Source organism: Ammospiza nelsoni, chromosome 6 (assembly GCF_027579445.1).
Source record: "Ammospiza nelsoni isolate bAmmNel1 chromosome 6, bAmmNel1.pri, whole genome shotgun sequence".
Classification (NCBI taxonomy): Eukaryota; Metazoa; Chordata; class Aves; order Passeriformes; family Passerellidae; genus Ammospiza; species Ammospiza nelsoni.
The window spans coordinates 49,010,503-49,031,104 of NC_080638.1; the positions used below are offsets into that span (position 1 = coordinate 49,010,503).

The following is a 20,602-nucleotide window of genomic DNA, read 5'->3' on the forward strand; positions in this document are numbered from 1 at the left end:
GCCACTGTCAACAGGCAACTCCTCCATACCATTTTCATTCTCCTGTCATTTTTTTTCCAAGGCAACTGAAAACAGTCAGAAAATGGCATGCCAAGAGGCTTCCTGTTCTATTAGCACTCTCTGCCAGACCCTACAAGGGCTCATCACAGACTCCAGAGAGCAGGGACACAGAGTCATGTAAACATGAAGTCAGTTTCCTCCTCAGTTCTTTGCAGATTAGATGGTCAAGGCCTCTATAACATAGATCTGAAAAAAGTCATTCTTAAAAAGGTCATAAATGTAGTCTGGCAGATCATTCCTCCTCCTGTGGTCAAGGATCCCCTGCTCTCTGCTTCCTGGAAGACTGCTTTATGGAGCCAACAGTAAGACTGCTGCCAGGTATCATCTTGCTGTCACATTTATATTCAATAGCAGGAAAAAAAAGCATAATGAATTTTGCACTGTTTGGTCTGGTTAAGATCATCACAACTTTTTCAGTCAACTTAGTCAACAATAAGAGAACCACACTATTTCCACTTGTGTGTAGGTGCCAGAAATACCACAGTGCTTATATAACACCTCACTCATACAAACAACTTTCTTGCAAGGGGACATTTTTCATTTTCTAGGTCACTCATTGATTTTAGGAGCCCAAAACAACAACCCTATACCACACACTTTAGTATAAAGTATTCTTAAAATTTCTTCTTCCTATGGAATATGTTTCTCTTAATTTCTAATGATTTTCAATATCTTAAAAGTAATACAGGACAGACTGACACAGGCAGCAATTTGCAGATAGTTTCTGCCCTGGAGATGAAACTACATGAGAGTAAACTCTAAAAACACATTTTGGCATGTAATTCAACACAGAAGGGCCTGTGCTCTGCACCACTGGTTCCTGGTTATGTTTTACTACTGTGGGAGCTTCCTGCATGCCAATGATGTGGCACAACTCAGTCTCCTACAGAAGCAAAAGCTTAAGGCCTTACTTTATTGGAGAGAGGATATTATTCAGATGTCTGCTCACAGGGGCCCTACCCTCTATCTCATCCTGTCTTCCAAAATAAAAAAGTTTGGAAGGCACTGGGAGAGAATCTTTTAAGACACTTCTTGGGGAAAACAGTTCTCTGTACCACACATCCTGCATATTTCTGACCTTCAATGTAAACTTGAGGGGAAAAAAAAATATAACAGGATTTTCAGCAATGGAGGACAGAGTCACTCACAGTAATCCTGATGTTGCAGAAATTAGCATTCCAGGAACTAGGAAGACTAGACAGAGCTGGGCCAAACTAATTCAGTGGCTTCTGTCATGGAGGGATGCAAACACATGTTCCTCTTTGTGAGCAGCACTAATACTCTTGAAATGACATAAGAACATTTGGTGGGAAACCAGTTCTAACTAACCATAGTGATACAAAACAAAACCTTCCCAAGGTGCAAGTCCATTTTAAACTGACAAAACCACTTTTGCTGGGCTATCAGCAGCAAGTCAACAGTGTGCCAGACAGCTCTTTTCACCAAACTCCTACAAACTGCACTATAATCAGACTGAATTTGCTGCACCAAAATCATGCTCCTGCTTGAAATGCAGAAAGAACTACTTACCTGGAACCTCTGAACCAACTCCAGTGACTGGCTGTCATTCTGGTCTGCTTCAAGGATTACATCTGTCAGTTTATGTATGATCACATCCAAAGGGCCCTGATCTTCAATGGGTTTGGTGAGGTCAAGCTGAAAAAAACAGAAACATTTCATTAATATATGGGGGATCCAAGCTCTTGTCCCTGCCACCATCCAAGGTGCTGCTGCCACACAGATAACATTTACTTTACACAATGCCTTTGTTTTGGTATGTTATCCAAATCTCTGAGAATTTACACATCACTGAATGTCAAAAAACTTTACTCACACACTTGTTTCTCAGCAGTGCAGCTCTAATTCCATGAAAAACAGTGAAGTCATCAGCAAGTACCCTTCATCCAAACATCTCCCTGTGCTTCTCCACCCTAAACCAACATATGGCTCTTCAGCTCAGTTTCCTGGCACGTTCACACAGCTTCCTGGTACATTCACATACATGCAAAAGGAATGAGCCAACAAGGAGTAACACCACTAATAAAAGGAAGGTCTTCTGTGCCCACTGGGATTGCACAAAACAGCACCCAGGAGAGGAATAAAGGTTACACAAAAGCAAGTGAGTCAGCATCTGCAGAAATTCATCTGCTACTGAGACAGCTACTTAGCTGCTACCAGGAGGGGTGCAGCTCCCAGACAACTCCCAGTAGCAACTTTGGCAGTTAGCTGGGTAGGAGACAAAGATTTGGGGTGAGTGTGCAGAAAGTCTGCTCCACACAGCACAGGAAGGCATGAAAACAGTGGCAATGTGTTAGAGGGCTTGGTCTCAGCACCAAAACAGGGTTCAAGAGCAGAGGAGCCACCTGCACTGGAAAAGGATTGAGGAATTCTCTCTTGATGAAATATCAGTGCAAAGAAGCTTACTGGACCTGTATGAGATGCATGCAAGGATCCTAAGAGAGCCGGCCAGTGTTATTGTGAGGGCTTGGATTTATCAGGACATAAATCAAAACTATGGAGATTATGACTAAATCAGGCAAAAAAAAAAAAAAACAAAAAACCAAAAACCAACCACAAGGGCAGTGTGGTTGCAGCAGAGTCCCACAGAGGTGGCAGGATCTCCATTTGTCAAGATGTTCAATACCTGATTGGGCAAAGCCCTAAGTAAGTTAGTCTAAATGCCAAATCTGCTTTGATGAAGATGATGCATTGCAGACCCCCCAAGATGCTCACAGGACTTGATGATCCCATGAAGCTGCTCACCAGATTTAACATTAGTTCAGTGTAAGTCAGAACTGGCTCATGTTCAACACAACAAGCTGCTCACAGCACAAAAGCTGTGAGAGTCAATTCAACCAGTTGTGAGACCTACTGCATCAATGACAACTTAACCTTGTAAATGCCAAACCAGGAACATCTTTGAGAGGAAAGATGGATGTGTGCTTACTAAAGTTAGCATCTGATTTTACCTGCATGATCCTTTCTATTGCTGCTTTCTTTTTTATTCAGCTCTGGTGAAGAAGGGTGTGAGAGGCACAGGAGGGAGAGGAGTACTGGGCTGCTGCTGATGCTGTTTTCTGTCTCATTAGCTTGAGTTTTGTCCTACTAAAATTTCCCACCCTACAGAAATGGCCCTGCTTTGAATTAAGGAGTGAGTGCTTAAAGAAGGTAAAGCTATAAGACAGGATCAAATGAAGAAAACCAAACCAGCAGAGATCTATCAGCCTTATAATAATTTGCTAGTTGTTAATGTAACTGACCCACAGAGCTGAATTACTTGTCTTGTGTAGGTACTCTTATCTGGGCCAGGCTTCCCTGAGCAGAATAACTGAAGGTACCTGTGGCACAAAAACAAATTGAAAGACTGCCAGTTCCTCCCTCAGAAACCATCCTTGCTTGCCCATTACTGTATGCTCCTACTAACAGTTATGGGTTAGGGCTCTCTGAAGTCCTAATGCAGATTCCAATCCAGCTGGAAAACAGTGTGTGTCTCACTTCCAAGGAGACAAATAGAGGCACTGCTCACAGGTGGGCAGCCACTCCTACAAGCCAAGAGACCAGCAGGACAGACAGTGTGGGTGCTCAGGGATGGGTAAGCTGTGGCCAGGTGAGGCAGTCCACAGGAGGTCTGGCTGCCCTGACATATTTTCACTCTCACAAGAAGTGCAGAACAAGGGCCAGGGGACAGCCTAAGTATCTGCAAAATGAAATGAACTGCAGCTTGGCTAAAGAACATGGAAGGAGATAATCAACTTCTTCAAGCAAGTTCCAGAAAAATCAGTTAATATCCTTAAAAGAAATCTCAGATGACTAAACTGCTGCTTCTGATTTTTTTCCATCTGCCTATCACATCTGGAAGGAAACAGCAAAACAAAGAGTCCATTTAACTAGGTCAGAAAGTTCACGGTTGCCAAGGTACTAAATTCTGAATTAATCCATTTTCTGGACTTGCAGTTTGAAAAGCAGTAAGAAGCAAGCAAGCATTTCAGATTGGTTACCCCTCTACATTCTTCCTGAACTTTCAGCTCAATCTGCACGGAAACATTCAGAAAACAAGAACAGTCCTCCCTTTCAGCCTTCAAGGCAAATCCAGGCATTTCCAGCGCAGTGTTTTCCACAAGCATAAGACATCTGGGCAAGATAACTTCTTCACAATAGTTGTGCCAGCTAAACACAACAGGTACATTTTGAGAACAAAACCAAATGCAGGTACTTTGCACACTGGAAAGCATTAAAAGGCTCCCCCTAACACTGTTTTGCTTCCCCCTCACCAGTAAAGCAGTGTGAGAAACGACAGCATGATAAAGCAGCTTCTCTGGAAGGAAGTTCAGTGACCACTTCAATTGCCTCAAAAAGGACAGCAGGTACATTTTAGCCACAAAAACCTTCAAAATTTGATCCAGTATTGTGTGGATTGGATGATCAAACCATTTGCAAGAATAAGTTCTCTGTGTTTAGAGCCATGGTGTAGAAAGAAAATATTCCTGGGCTGTGTGGAATTTGGAAGAGATCCACCTTCCTTTTATGCACTAAGAAAAAAAAGTAAAAGTAGAAGGAAAAAATGATTTGAGAAGGTAAAAAGAAGCCTTTTCAAAGTGGGAGTATCAAACCCAAAAAGAAGTCAGTGAAAGCTAAGCGCAAAATTTCTGATAGCCCTCTGCTGAGACCAACACTGATTCATTGTTTGTCATCAGCTGGAATTTGAGCTCTCCTACTTCCCTTCCCTTTCAGCGTCTCTCTGAATGATCTCTGCATTTGACATGGTGACCCAAAGGTTTGTTATTGCAAAGAACCTACACCATAGCAACAGAAGTGAGAGAAAAGATTTATCAGCACCAGCTTGAAAAACCAGAGATATATCTATGGTGCCTTTTCTTCTGTGAGGTAGGCTTTAGCCTGCAGCATACTCTGCTTGCCCTTCTTTATGTTAAAAAACCAATCCCAACCAGGTATTGGTTTAATGGCATTGTCACTTATCACCAAAACCCAGCAAACCTCAGGTGCATGACATGGAAGGGAACATCAATGCTGTACACAGTAAATATACAAGGCATGTATTTGACATGGATGGGTGCACTGTCTCTGGGTAAAAAACTGCCTGGATGGCCAGGCCCAGAGAGTGCTGGAGAATGGAGATAAATCTGCAGGGCAGCTGGTCACACCTGGTGCTCACCAGGGCTCAGTCCTGGGGCCAGGGCTGCTCAATGTCATTAGCAATGATCTGGAAAAGGGCATCAAGTGAACCCTCAGTGAGTTTGCAATTCAAACCAAGCTGGGCAGGAGTGTTGATCTGCTGGAGGGTAGAAAGGCTCTGCAGGGGGATCTGGACAGGCTGGATCCATGGGCTGAGACCCAGCTGTATCAGGTCAACAAAGCCAAGTGCCAGGTCCTGCCCCTTGGGTCACTCACAACCCCACACAACACGACAGCCTGGGGACAGAGGGGCTGCAAAGCTGCCTGGTGCAAAAGGAGCTGGGGGTGCCCTCTGACAGCAGCTGAACACGAGCCAGCTGTGCCCAGGGGGCCAGGAAGGCCAATGGCATCCTGGCCTGTGCCAGCAATGGTGTGGCCAGCAGGACCAGGGCAGGGATTGTCCCCATGATTGTCAGCACTGGTGAGGCCACACCTCGAATGCTGTGTTCAGCTCTGGGCCCCTCATGACAAGAAAGTCACTGAGGTGTTGAAACATTTCCAGAGAAGGGCAACAGAGCTGGGGAAGGGTCCAGAACATGCTTCTGATGAGGAGTGGCTGAGGGGGTGTTTAGCCTGGAGAAAAGGAGGCTAAGGAGGGACCATATTGCTCTCTACAATCACCTGAAAGGAGGCTGTAGCCAGGGGGAAGTTGGTCTCTTCTCCCAAGTAACAGTAATAAGACATGGGGAAGTGTCCTAAAATTGCACTAGGGGATATTTAGATTGGATACACTGAAAGAAGTCCATCATTAGAACAGGTTACCCCAGGAAGTGGCTGAGTCACCATCCCTGGAGATGTTTAAAAGACATGTAAACGTGGCACTTGGGGATCTGGTTCATTGGTGGACTTGGCAGTGCTGGGTTAACAGCTGGACTTGATCCAACCTAAATGATTACATGGTTCTGTATGCCTTTCCAGGTCTTTCAAATCCATATATGGAAGAAACCAAGCAGTAGATAAATGCCCTTTATCATAGCTGGCTGCAGCCAGCCTGCCCACCTTTTAATAGAAGGATGGGCTGGAAATTACAAAACACTCCAAGCTTAGAAATGACAGTCTCTCCCACAGGCTTCCCAGAGAACCCACTGGAGAGCAAGTTACAGGCACGCAGAGCTCTGTCTGCCCTCCTCTCCCCTCCACTCTTCCTCTGTCCTTCCAGGAACACACAGCCAGCACATTATCCAAATCATTATAGAGAAGGGCAAAAAATGTTTATTTCCATTAAACATAATTTGTTTAAAGTTTTGGGGTTGTTTTTCTCCAGAACCCTGGCAATCCATCTGTATTGCAGGGACAGGGTGAGTGCCTGGCAGAGTGCCATGGCTCTCCACTGGTCCCAACTGCAATCCCACACAAATGCATTTCTGGAAGCTGTGTTTAAAAATAAAATTATGTCCAAGTGGAGAAAATCTGGATTTGTTCACTCAAGGGAAAAAAACCAAGCCAAACAACTACAAATGCTGGATTTAGGAAAAAAAAAAAAATATAATTTATAATAAAGATTAAAAATAGTTGTGTATTTTTTGTTTTATTCAGTGTTTCCAGTCCATGGTATAATCAGCTGTATTTCAGAATCTGTCTGATCAGGATTTGTGACTTTGATTTTTTTTTTTAAAGCTCTTCTTCCAAAATAGTTTTAGGATTAGCATTCATATGAAATGAAGTTTTAATACCAACCTCTATTTATATTCTTTTATCTGAACCAGATAGCAATATCCACTGCTATATCCCTGACCAATGTAGAGTCTATGTTTCTGTTTATCCTCACTTTTCTCTTATTATATTTTCATTAAAAGTTAGGACCGATACAGCTATTCTTCAAACATTTTGCTCCCATTCTCCAACCCACTACCAAACTCCACTCACCAGGATGCTGCCCTAAGTTCTTGCTATGTTTTCATTTGATGTGCTGCTAAGACTGGGGTGCTCTAGGATGTGCATCCTTTGAACAGGAGTGCACATCCCTTCACAGCAGCCTGTCATGCTGCAGGTAGAAAATGTTCATGAAACTTTCAGCCAAAGGAGGTAAATGAAGGCAGAAGGTAAACTAGAAATCTAAGCCTTCTCAATAGGCAGCATCAAATCATCAGACATTAACTTGATAAAATGCCACAGAAGGGAAAGAATCCATTCAGCTTTCTGGTTGGTTCAACCAGTCAATGCTCTCTGCTACACATTTCACCAGTCACAGCCCAAAAGTCCCTTTGTGGCAATCGAACCACTCTCCTCCCTGTGGACTGGACATACAACTTCAGCCTGACCTGACTTCTTTGTTCCTTAATTCCTCCTTAATTATTCTTGTATATGCAATTTGCTACACAAATCTATTGTATTCTGCTATTCAAATACTCAAGGTAAGGCTCTGTTGGTCCCACGACATGTGGTGTTTATTTCAGTCTTAATTCAGCTTCTTAAACTCCACTGCATGAAAACCTTCAAGATTTTCACCCTCATCTTCCACTCCTGGGGCTATTTTCTACCCTGTATTTTCATCACATACATTTATATCAAAAGGCTTGTAAAATAAAGCTTTTCAAATTCTTCTCTCAACCCCAGCCCCAGTGTTTACCTGTGCTGTGCATCAATGCTGGGTAAGTCATAATGAAAAAAAGTCACAAGCTCAGATGAGAAAGCAAATCTTCACAAAGCTGAACCCTGACAGCTGATCTATTGGTGGACATTGTTCTCTCCCAAAAAATTTGAAGAAAGCATCTAAAAATACCTTAAGCACTTTGGAGAGGGAAGGGAAGCAGCAAAAATCAATACTGTCAAATTCACTGTTTCACCCCACTGTAAAAACTAAAAAATACAGATGATATTCAAATTACAGGTGAGAATGTGTTTACTTTTGAAAGAAAGTGGGAAAATTTCCTGGTAGAAATCAGGAAAACAGTTGTGCATGTCCATCTATACATGTAAGACCTACTTGTGCACAGCAACAGAATGGCACAGAAACCTGACTGCTCTTGGGACAAACCAAGGGAAATCCATAAGAATGAATAAGACCAGCACATGCTTCTTTCATGAATTAAATCCTTCAGGAGCAGTTCCCTCCTGCCCTGTCCCTCCAGGGACTATACACTTTAAAAAGCAGCTGTGAGGTCTATGCAGCACAAAACTGACACAAATGACTCCTTGGCAAAGCATGGAAGGTAACAAAGTATACTAAACATTTTCTAACCAGGAAAGACATTATGGTACCTGGCATTTTCAGCAGTATGCAGGTTCCCATAGTTCCTAAAATATCCATGTATTGTAACTAAATAAATATTTGTATATTTAGGAGATTGTCTCCTCATCTCTCTTTCTGAGAAAAAAAAATTATCTGGGCTTTCATCATGCCCAGATAGTGCAAAAGTATTCAGCACTTGCTGCTGCTGCTCATGAGGTCAAAGGATACCAAAGGGGAACATGAACTCCCCTAGGCAACAAACCCAGCTCTGTCCCATTGCAAAGAGCAAACAAAGGCTGTAAATAAAGAGCAAAAAGAACACCAGGAGGTGCTGCTTTGTCTCTCCACACCCCCTTGCCCAGCATGAACCTGCACATCCTGTTGCAGCAGTGGCAATCTGAGGAAGGAAATCCGCTGTGGTGAGGAGACCTCCCCCACACTGACAACAGGAGAGGGCAGCACAGGCACCCCCTGACAGGGCAACTCTCCCCAGGCAGGAAGGAAACACCTTGGAAATACCCTGCACCTTCCTCCTGGTCTTTCTGAAATGAGCTTACCCTTCTACCACTGCAAGGCACTAGGGGTTATCTGCTGTTCCTCTGCCCAGCTCAGTTCAATGGCACCACCAAAGGAGAAGGAAAGCATGTCCCACACTGTGATAGGTCATGCAGACTCTCAGGCACATATCAGTGACATCCCAGGCATCAAGACATGCCTAAAGGTGAGGAGCAGCACAACACAGCCTGTGAAGCTGGGTTTCCATTTTCCCAAGTACTGAAACTTTAACACCAGAGAAGATTCTGGGTTTAAGAGATGGTTTCTTTGTGTTCTCTTGCATTCTTGTGTTTACTTTGCATTCTGCTGGGCACAAGTTGCCAGAGAGTATGTGCAAGCTGCACATTTTCAGGAGTAGCACATAGCTGTTCCCCTGGAAGCTTGGCACTATGTCTGAAACATCTGGGAAGTTCTCACTTCTAGCTGTATTCTAGATTAAATGAAGGCAAAGGAAGCTCATAGGATTTTTTACACTACATATACTAACATAGACACCATTTATGGATCACTTCCCCAACTACTACACAAACTGACAGTTCTTGTACATTCAAGGCTTGTCCCAAGTAATGCAATCCCCCAGGACCTTGGTGAGCATCACCTCTCCCCAGCCTCCTCTGCCCCCTCCCACAAAAGCCAAGAGTGAGCCAGCAGTGCTCTGGCCTGTGCAGTAACACTGGGATAAGTTACTGCACCCCAGTTACTCAAACCTCTCCCACTGCTCCCCTGATCTCCCTCCTTACTCCTCTCACCCTGGTATAGAGGGTCAGTGGTATATTTCCACTCAGCATCATCCTCCTGTCAGCACTAAGTTTTGCCCCTTTGCTTCTTTAAAAGCAAGACAAGAAATCCCGTTTTTGGGCCATGGCTAAAGCTCTTCACAGAAACCATTTTCAGCCTTTCTATTTTACTCAGGACTGGAACGTTGTTACTAGAACTTTGTTTTAGACTTAGAGCCCAACACACACACACAAAAATAAATTCTACCAATTAAAGTTTAACAGCTTGGTTTATGACCTGTACAATACCTCAGCAGTTGCAGAAAGTTCTTTCCAGAACTTGCCAAGATGTGGGAATGGCTGTTTCTGAGCATGATAATAAACTGAGAGCTCATGTCTCACTAGGACTGGACTGCAGGGAGCAGGTTTTTGTAGGCAAGTGGTTAAGCAGCTCAGTCTTACTCAGAGATGGTTTGAAAGGCAATTGCTGATTTTCAGCAGTGCAGGAGAAATAATCAATGTTACCCGAATCCAGAAAAGCCTCTTGCCAAGGGTGTCTCCTGAGGTCACAAAGGCTCCTGTGGATTAAGAAGGGCAGCAGAACAAATCCACAGATTAGCAGAGGAGAAAAGTTGAACAGAAAATGTGTGACATGGGAGGATTAGTGCTCCAAAGAATGAAAGCAAGTTATAGAAAAAGAACACAGAAGAATGAGCTCAGCATAACCTGCCTTGCTTTAACTCCTGGAACTATCAAAAAAGCAATGTTCAGTGCACCAGATTAAAATGCTGTAGAGGAAATCTCAGTAGTGGAAGGTATGGGAAAATTGCTACATGGTTCACAGAATCTCTTGCTTGCTTCTGGAATGGGCAAATCAGACCCAGAAACCCTTCTTTTTACTTTACATGGCAGAATTTTAATCATTTTTTGAGTGAGCTGGGTCAGCTGTAGCCCAGTTATTGAGCTGATAGCTCAATCAGCCCTGCAGGAGAGCAGAGGAGGAGTGGAATGGAGACACTATCCATGGAGAACACTCCAGCTAATCCAGAATACAGAAATATTGCAGCACTACAGCCAGTACAGCACAGATAAGCAGAGGGAGAGGCACAAGAGTGGTGAACCTTTACTCCTCTAATGCTTTCAACCTTAACTATATCACCATACGTGGAATCAAAACATCAAGACCTTACAGTACTACAAATACTTTTGTTTTTTAACAACTACTGGATACAGAGAATGTTAAGATGAAGGAAGCATATTCTGAAAGTTTCTCTTGAAGTCACACAAACATGGACTGCCTAACTTCCTTCCTTTTGATCATGGGATTAGATAAATAGAAAAACTGATACTAAGAAACACCCCCCAGAAAGCCTGGCTACTACCCTTTATCCTAAGGGCTGACAAAGCTCAGCTCTGGGCTTACACCACACAGATCAGGCTCAGCTTTTGGATAATTCTTCAGCAGCACCTGTCAAACATCAAGAGCAGTCAGAGATCCTGTGTGCAGCTGTACTTCCCATGAAATTGCCAATGTCTGCTGTGATTCTCCTTTCAACAAAGCTTCCCATCTGGCACAGCCAGGCTGCCAGAACCCTCTTCATTTCTGTTAGCTACTAGCCCCCAGAGAGCTGTATTTCTAGGTGATTTCCCTTTCTCAAGAGACTCTGGATGAGGCCAAGTTGTAAGGAAATGTAGGTAGCACCCAAAGTACATTTAAACCAGTCTGCTCATCACTTTGCTGAATTTATCTGCTCTTTATTGTGTACTAGGAAATTTAAATACATGTGGAGGGAGCAATAGCTGTCCAAGTAGAAAGTTTTTATGCTCTTTATTCACCCCTTGCCTAAACTAATTAGGATCCCTTCTGAAAAACAAACCAAAATTGAAACATACTTCTCTTTAAAAAAATCCCTCTTCTTCCAAACACATTTTTACAGTGCTGCTCATGACCACTGGATCGCTAGCAATGCTTGTGCAATTGCAAATGACAGAGGAGGAGGAGGAGGGAGAAGTACACTGGAATAAGATGGGGAAGAAACACAAAAGCTTTAGAAGACTTAGCCTAAAGGGAAAATAAAAACAAATAAGGTTGCTCTTAAACACAGAGAAGGCCATGCTTAGGCTGACCTATATCATATCCCCATGCTGCATGAGCAGAAATCAGAAGAGAGATCATGAAGAGATTGAAGAGACTGTGGCATTCCCTTCCATTCTGTTCCAGCAAGCATTATTTATGGAAGAATGAAGTTGCCTTTCAATTACAAAGCATTACTTCAGAGGAAACCACTGCTCCCAGTGAGACAACAGGACGAAACCACCCCTTCCAAGGGTGAATTTAAAGGCATTTGAAATGGTCTGAAATGAACACAGCTGCAAAGGTGAAACAGCTCATCATTTCCCAAATGGAGGAAGAAGGGCACAGGTGGAGATTACAATCATTCCTCACTGGTGCTGCACTGCTAGAAGGTACCTGAGAAAGGAGCAGAAAATGAAGCCAGGAGAAGGTGGCTGGGACACAGGCAGTGCTCTAACTGGAGCCTCATCTGGTCTGACTCATTGCATCAGCAAACACCCTGCACAGAGGTTGTGATCAATAGTTAATGGCCAAAAGTTTGTTTTGCAACAACTGCAAAACAGATTTGCTTTTTACTTTCTACCATGTCTGATGAAGTCTTCACAAGTGGTCCATGGCTCAGCCACACACCAGACAATTATTTCCTGCTCAGGTGAACAGTCTCCCAATGCAGCACCTGCCCAACACATATGGAGACCAATAGCCCAGGCAGAACATTTCAAGTAAAATTCCTCTTAAATGAGAATGATAAAAGTTCTTGCTTTTGCTGTGCTGAGATTGTCTGACAATCCCTCTGAGGCTATAGCCCAGCTATTCAGAAGCAGGAAAACTAACATAAAATTTAGTAATACAAAGAATACTACATCAAGCTGTGTTAGTTTAAATTACAGGATAAAATAGTATACAATTCAAGCAGATTTATGACTTCAGGATGGCAAATGTATAAAAAAACTAATTAGTAAAGACTGCTGAGTTGTGAAAAGCTCCAGGAACTCATAATAAAGGATGCTTAGCACTTTTTGCTAGCATGCCAAAGGGCAAAACATATTTTTTGAGTACTCAAAAAAGAAGAAAAAATGGGATCTCTGTGTAGCAAGTGTAGGGTTAATATCAAAGATAATATAGAAATAGCCACAATTTTTACACAAATGTTTGGTTTCAGCTTTCAACAAGAATAAGGAGGCTGGTCATGGGGGCAAGGCAAGTTGGTGACCAGAGATGGATCCAGATACATCTATGGGTACCAGCAGCCAAAGCCAGAACTAATGGAGTGAGATTCACAGGAGCCAATAACTACAATAATTTCAGGCTTTTTCCTGCAGTCAGAGAGGAATGAATAAACACCTTGACATTTCAAATTAATTTAGCCTTACTTTCATGTTCTAGAATAAGAGGAATCACACCTGAAATATGCCTAATCAGAAGGAGCCCAGTGGAGTGGCACAGGAGTCAGATGATTCACCAGAGTTTAATGTGCTGAGGTGAAGGGAAACCGAGTCTCTCCCATACTGTATAATTAAAAAAATCCAAACAAACAAACAAACAAAAAAACCATCACCCCTCCCCCATCTCTAGAAAACAAAATTCAATTAAACAAAACATTACACAGGAGATTATGGTGATACAAGGGTTCTGAATAACTGTATCCTTTATACAGTGCTTCCAAGCAATTAAAAAAGAAAAAAAAAAGAGGCAACTCTAACAGGAAAAGAGAGAAAAAAAGATGGCTACTTACTATTCACCTGACCTAGCAGTATAACAACATTTCAGTACATTTGAAGATGCAGAAAAATAATCAGATCTTCAGGTGTAAATAACAAAAGGCAGTAAAAAGTGACATGAATCTCAAAAAGACAGACCAGACCCATCTAATTGGTTGTATGACCACTGATTGTCTAGACAGAGAAAGTGCAGCAAAGCATTTTCTTTTTTTTTCTTTTTTTTTCTTTCTCAGTCAAGCATGCAGGCAGGTGGAACTAGAAAAGACAAGAACCTGTAGGAGCAGAGGAAGGTGAATGAAGGGTTAAATAAAAGAGAAGCTGACAATGGCTTGCCTGCTGAAAGCAGCAGTGGCAAACCAGAGAGCCCGTGCTAGTGGCATTCCTCAGGCACTGGTTTTCTGATCATTTTATTTAATATCTTTAGTAGTGGTCTTAGCACAGTAAGTAGATTACTGATAGACCTTAATATCCACACAGTGTAACTGGCTCCATCAGTTAGCAGTATCATGCACAAGGGAGAATCAGAAATAGAACAACACTGAGTAAATACAAAATATAAATGATGATGACATGACAAAAATTACCTCAGTTTCACTAGGATTAGGATATTTTACCTGAGGTTTTTAAGAGTTAAACTACTGAAAAAGGCACTAATGAGAGCCCTATTGAACAGCTTCACCCACTTCAAGCATCCATGACAAAAAGTAGAAAATCAAAATGAAAAGAAGGCTTAATAATTCAATTAAACTTTTTAAGTTACAGGCTCAAGAACACAGAAAATCTCTTCCACGCATTCCATGGCCACGGATCCTTATAAACAATGCAGATTCTTTAAGTGTTAACCACCTTCTGGCAAGAAATAGCTTACCTTAATCATAAATACCGTAGCTGCACTGGAATTGCAACTGATTTGATGCTATAAATGGGCATTCTGGGGTGTACAGCACAAACTGAAATCTGCTACCCAGGAACACGTTTGTTCCTGCAGTTCCCTAAATATTCTCAGAGGAGCAAAAGAACTAGGAGGTACAGCAATGGAGATCAAACAAAAGAATCTCAGGTTTCAGATTATTCAATCTTGCATTCCACTTTATAAACAGAGCACTAAGTGAGCAGCACAGAGGCAAGATTAAAAAAGGACTATCAGAAACATCCCTCAGGAAGAAGCAGGCAAAGCAGCACTTTGTCACTGACCTGTAAATCAGGTCTGGCACACTCCCTACTCTGGTGCCTTCCCTCATGCACTTGACTGACAAGCCATCCTCTCCAGATGGAGAAGGAACCTGCAGCTCTGCCCGTGGCAAGGCAGCCAGGCCATGCTGGACATGTGCAAGGATCCTGCAGACACCTTGTTTGAGATGGCTGCCCTGATTTACAGGAGCATCAGTGACACAAAAGTAGGTCAAACTTCATTTTAATTGGTTAATAACAGTTTCAGATTTTGTCTCACAAGCCTACCATCTGACTGTTGGGTCTTTAAAATTACATAATCCACCCCTCACTACTCATTTTCTTTTCCTTTTTGCAGTTTGAACAGGAAAATTACTTCCTGCTCAGGGAAGACAGTGAATGCTGGGGTAATTAAATGAGCTAGAAAAAGAAGAGCTAAAATTGCATTTTTTATTCCTCACTCAACTCTGTTTACAGGAATGTCAAGCCTTCCTGTCACAGCAACAGGTAAAACATCCAAAGAAAATGTTGGTATGCCTTCCACAGACACCAGAACTCATCTTCACTATTCAAACTCATTTTAACAGGCAAGGATGGGAAGGGGGTAAAATAGTTAAAATGCAAGGACACAGCTAGAGTGTGAAAAGACTGTCTCTGTGTAGCTTAGGATAGAGAGTGCCAGACACACTCCTAGAAGGTCTCATGCTATAACCTAGTTTTCAACCATGTTTGCACACACACTGCCTGAGCTCTGATTTCCAGGCACTTGTCTTGACTGTCACTCAGCTGTCTGTCAGGATGCCCTCCACTGCTTCTCATACATAGCACAGATCCTGCTTCATTTGCTTCTTTTCCTTCTCCAATCTTTTGCATGAGGGTAACTCCAAACTCTTTCCAAATTTCATCATGGCATCACTTCTCCACTGCTTTCACCTGGGCCAAACCCATTCTATCAAGTGCCACAGAGGGCTGGTCCCAGCTCCTGTCTGCCCCCAGACCCCACTGCAGCAGATGTTCCCAGCAGCCTCAGTCTGACACTTTGGTCTTCCTCCCCTCAGCTGTGTTCTTCATTGTAACTGGACCTCAAGTTTACAATTCTAGTTTTGCTTTTCTACCTTTGGCTCTTAGCTCAACCTCTGCTTTTGCTCCTGTCCCAGCTAGCTCTTTGAGCTCCCCTCTTACATCAGTCTCTGTGAATGTGAACACCAAACTACTGGGCCTGCTATTTAGAAGTCATCCTCAATTCTCTCAAACTTTCTCCTTCTCGCAATTCAGACCTTCCAGATTCCTTGTATTTCTCACCCCATCACCCTTCTTTTGGATCAGAGGGAAGTCCTCCCCTGTTCATCTTCAAAATTCTTGAGTTTATTCTCTCCTACCTCTCACTCACCCACAAAGCCAATTTCAACAGCCTACTTCAAAAATCCAATCAGTGCCTTAGCATTTTCCTGCATCCTGCTGCTTCCACTGCAGAAAAGCTTGCCATAAACCTATACACAGCTCTGCCACTGCTGGACTTCATATCTCTTTTTCAAATTCCTGCTTTGCTGGAGTGACATAAATAGCCAAATGCTCAGGAATCTTCTGCCTTTTCCCCAAAGGTCTATTTGACTCCATCTACCAGCTTGACCACATCTAGATTTAGAGAAGCAAGGGTATGGGTGTGACACTGCTCCTTTGAGCAAGGACACTCTGAAATTCTAAGGGCAGAACAACATGCACAGAGGCATCCCAGCTGAACTTAGAGCCTTGACCATTGACAAATGTTTTTCTCAAAAAAAAGGTAAGTATAATATACACATTTATAGATGGTAAAGACATTTATATATTTTCTTTTACATATATATTCCTACTTTTCTAAAAGCCCTTGTTGGAGAAGATCTACATACACATGATCTTCCTCCCCTTAGCTTCTAACTAGTTAACTTTCACTTAGGACATGGCAGAGAAGAAACCACCACACTGCCACTCTGAACAATCTTCAGAAACCAAGAACTTATGAGCTTCTGCACATTTCCCTGTAGTCATTTGTCACCATTAGAGTATTTAAAAGCCTACATTTCAGGGTGAAAAGGGGGCTTGAAACCCTACATTGCATTTCAGTGACATCACCTGATAATCAGAAGTAGTATCCGACATTAGTCCTTAAAACTATGACATGAACACAAACTCTTTCCTTTGTTCCACTTGGGAGCCAAGCACCTCACCATAACCAGTCAGCTTCATGTTCTCTGAGCAGAAAAAACTAAAATCACACATCATGGCTGGCATGGCTTTTATACCCAGAACTTTTCCCATCCAATTGGCAAAAAGGGCCTGTTTGCTGGCAAAACCCCTTCCACAAACTTCCTGAGTGTTTGCTCTTTGCTCTTAGCCTAAGGAAAACATATTTAAACCTCTTGGACACAAGCACACTTGAAACTTTCAGGATAAATCTGTATTTCCAATGAAAAGCCCTTTCCTTACTGACAACAAAAGATGTGGACAAAGTTTCCATTTTCATTTAGGGCATTAGTCACATAAGAATCATCTTCACAAAACTTCAGGGAAAACTTCTATGTAATGAGGCTTTTAATGGAGCGTGCTGAAAAACAGAGCCAAATCTTCCCCCTTTGCATCACCTGACTTACTGTACTTGCTCAACCCACTGGAACTGAAAAGCTGACTTAAAAACCCCACACAACTGGCAAAAAGAGTTCCTGCACATTAAGCTCACTCTGCACATCACAGCTGAGTGAAAAAACTATTTCCCAGCAGGAGCTGGTAAGGCAGTTTCCCAAGGCTGCTTCCTTTAAGCTGTGTTGCAATGTGAGTACAGATGCCTTCAGCAGTGCACCCCCAGCAGAAGGCAGGTGATCCAGAGCTGTCCAATTCCCTACTCTCACTTTACCAGAGACATTAAAAAGTGTTTCTGACCATGACTTCCCTCTCCACTCTGCATCTTCCTACAAGCCTCCTTGATTTCCCTCCATCCCTGGCAGCTGAGGATCGCTGCTGAACTGGCATCTCCCTCCTCTCCAGCCAGTTCCTGTCAGCTCAGTCCCTGCCAGCAGCCCACAGGGCCATCCCTCACTGCTGTTTACAGACAGGAAAAGGAAGGTGTTTCACCCAGCTGGCCCCTACAAAAGATAAAGGTATCACAGCTCCAATTGTTCCTATCTACATATGCTGGTAGGAGGAAATAATCAATTTATCTGAGCTGGAGCAGGGGATGTTGGAGAGCTATGAATCAGAAAGCTGCTCATTTTGTGTGTAGTAAATGGCACATTACCATTATTTCTCCCTATTTGCATGGGAACAAGAGGCAGGGTGTTGAGGAGGTAATGTGGGGAAAGGCAGAGATCTTTATGTAAAACCAGAGCTAAACCTTTCTGGTGCCTCCTGCACAATTGCAACCACATGCAGTGTATAATGGAAACAAGAACTACAGTGCACTGAAAGCATAACTGCTGACAAACAGGAAGCACTGCAAGATCTCCATGCATGCCCTGAAGTGCTGAACTCCAAGCCAAGTCCTCAGAAAAACACAGAGATTGAAAACCAGAGGCATCCTCCATGCCAGCTTCCTACTGACCCACAGCTCTGGGACCTGTTTGGGCCTGGAGAGTGTGCATCAGCACTACATTCAAGGATTTTTAATTCTTCACAGCAGCTTTTCAGAAGAAAAACACAAAGATTATAGCTGCAACTGCAATATTTAAACTAAAATACAATAAGCTGTCCTTCAAGGCAGCAGGCTCACCTTGAGAAGGCTTGGTTTCTGTCCCTCCACTACCAGCACTACCTTAATAAGCTTTAGCAGACTCTCTTCCTTTAAGCTGGAGTGTCTGTTGTGCTCTCACCTGGAAGTTCATCATCCAGGAAGTCACTTCAGCCCTTTCAAGCTATTTCCTCCATCATGCATTTTTATCATTAGCCCATTTTACTCTGTCTTTAAAAACTGGATCAGGACATCAGAGACACACTTATGAACCTACAGCAGCTGTGAGCCTTACAAGAACAGAAACGACACCCAGGTTCTTCTATTATATCTCCACTGTTGAGCTTTTCAGGTCTCCGTAACATCAGCTGAAGTCAAGGATCCTGTAGCTTCATAAAGCTCTGTGTTTAGGACAGCTTCTTTATTGTACTTTTGCAACTAGCCAGGAGCAGGGTCTGTTACTACTTCCCAGCTGGAGCTGCTTCTCTGTGAAAAAGTTTCTCAAAGTTCCTAAAGCTACCAATATTCCTTCTTTTGCAAGAGAGCAAGAACTGATCTCTGAATAAGGCTCTTTAGGGCAGTCACTGCTTGTGCTGGGTTTGGCAGGGATAGAGTTAATTTTCTTCTCAGCAGCAGCCCGTGCTTTCAGCTGGTGACAAAACCAGTGTTGATACACACCCAGTGCTGCAGTTATTGCTGAGCAGGGCCTGCACACTGCCCAGGCCACCTCTGCTTCTGAAGCTGCCCCTGCACCCTGTGGAAGGAGTGGGCAAGAGGCTGGGAGGGGACACACCTGGGAGACCTGAGCCCTCCTGAGCAGGGACTGGCTGGGGTCTTAGCTGTCCCCTGGGGTCAGCCCACCACCTGCATAACCCAAAATACTGGTTTACAAAGTATCTTTGAAATTTGAGCTCAAGCTGCTGCTAAACTCAGATTTAAAATTATGTGATAAGGTTAAAATTAGAAGTGAATAATACATTTTAGAACATCTGGCAGGCACAGACCAGGCATTTCTGTTGTTCAGGTGAATGTCCAAGGCCTTTTTAAAATCTCATTCCCATCTCTACACACACATAAGCAGAGATACTTGTAAGAGGAAGACATGGAGAAAGAAAAGTTGTAGCTACATTTAACATATTCATGTAATGTGACATTTTCAGTTGTGCAATTTAAAAGAAGGAAAGTCATTTGACTATCAGTGGATCTTGAGTTTTGACATTACATTTTTCACCCCATTCTATTTTTTTTCTCTTTACTGATTTCAGCTGTTCCAAGCTTTTCACGTCCTTCAGGAATTATTCAAAATATGCTGACAGAACATGCCCCTTTCAACACTGGCACAGAAACAATTTCCCTAATGTACAGATAAGAAGATGACCAAGATACATTCCCAATTCCCTGAGAAAATTAGTGGACAGTCTGCTAATCACTCTCAGCTAGGCCATGTCATTACTTATGAGCATGACTGCCAAATGAGGGCTGGCTGAAGAGAAGACAGGAACATGCTCACCTTAGCTCTCATGAGAGCTACTCATGCAGCCTTCCAGAACATAAAGGGATGCTACAAGGGAGATGGAAAGGGACTTCTTATATGGACATGGAGTGACAAGACAAAAGGGAATGGCTTCAAAGTGAATCAGAGCAGATTTAGATTAGATGTTAGGAAGGAATTTTTCACAGTAAAGGGTGTGAGGCACTGGAAGAGGTTGCCCAGTGAGGTTATGGATGCCACATCCCTGGAGGTGTTCAAGGCCAGGCTGGATGGAGCTTAGAGCAGCCTGGTCTAGTGGAAGGTGTCCCTGTTCACAGCAGGGGGTTGGAGCAAGATGATCTTCAAGGTCCCTTCCAACCCAAACCATTCTATGATTCTATGAAGCCCTTCAGGCTTTCCAAGGCAGGGAGTTATACAGGTATGTGTGTGGGACAACCAGCCTTCAGCAGAGCATCAGTCCTGTGAAGCCACCTGCTATTCAGAGCAGTAACAGAGGCATCACAGCTGCAATTCTGTTTAAATCATCACAGAAAATGAGCACTGCAGACACAGGTTAAGGGTAGACAATAAAAACAGAGAAGTCATCTGATTTTGATGAGGGTATGTTTACTCTGAAACAAATATTGACAGGCATATATAAAAGTCTGGCTGAGTTGCTTATTCACATTCTTCTCAGTGACATTTGAGTGTAACAATTTACTCAAAATTGGTAACATTTCTCTTCAGAGCAAAACAATTTAACAAAAGAC

The 20,602-nt window shown here is 42.9% G+C and overlaps 1 protein-coding gene across 3 annotated transcripts in view; it reads right to left on the minus strand.

Annotated features, from left to right (window-relative positions):
• Positions 1 to 20,602, minus strand: part of ITPK1 (inositol-tetrakisphosphate 1-kinase) — a 156,259-nt gene that overhangs the window by 69,097 nt on the left and 66,560 nt on the right. For 2 of the 3 annotated variants that reach the window (XM_059474613.1, XM_059474614.1), the window contains one exon: positions 1,591 to 1,716. In XM_059474613.1, coding sequence (XP_059330596.1) covers positions 1,591 to 1,716 — 126 coding nt within the window. Of the gene's footprint in view, positions 1 to 1,590; positions 1,717 to 10,005; positions 10,171 to 20,602 lie in introns of those variants that run through there. The other variant, XM_059474615.1, reaches the window with a different exon arrangement.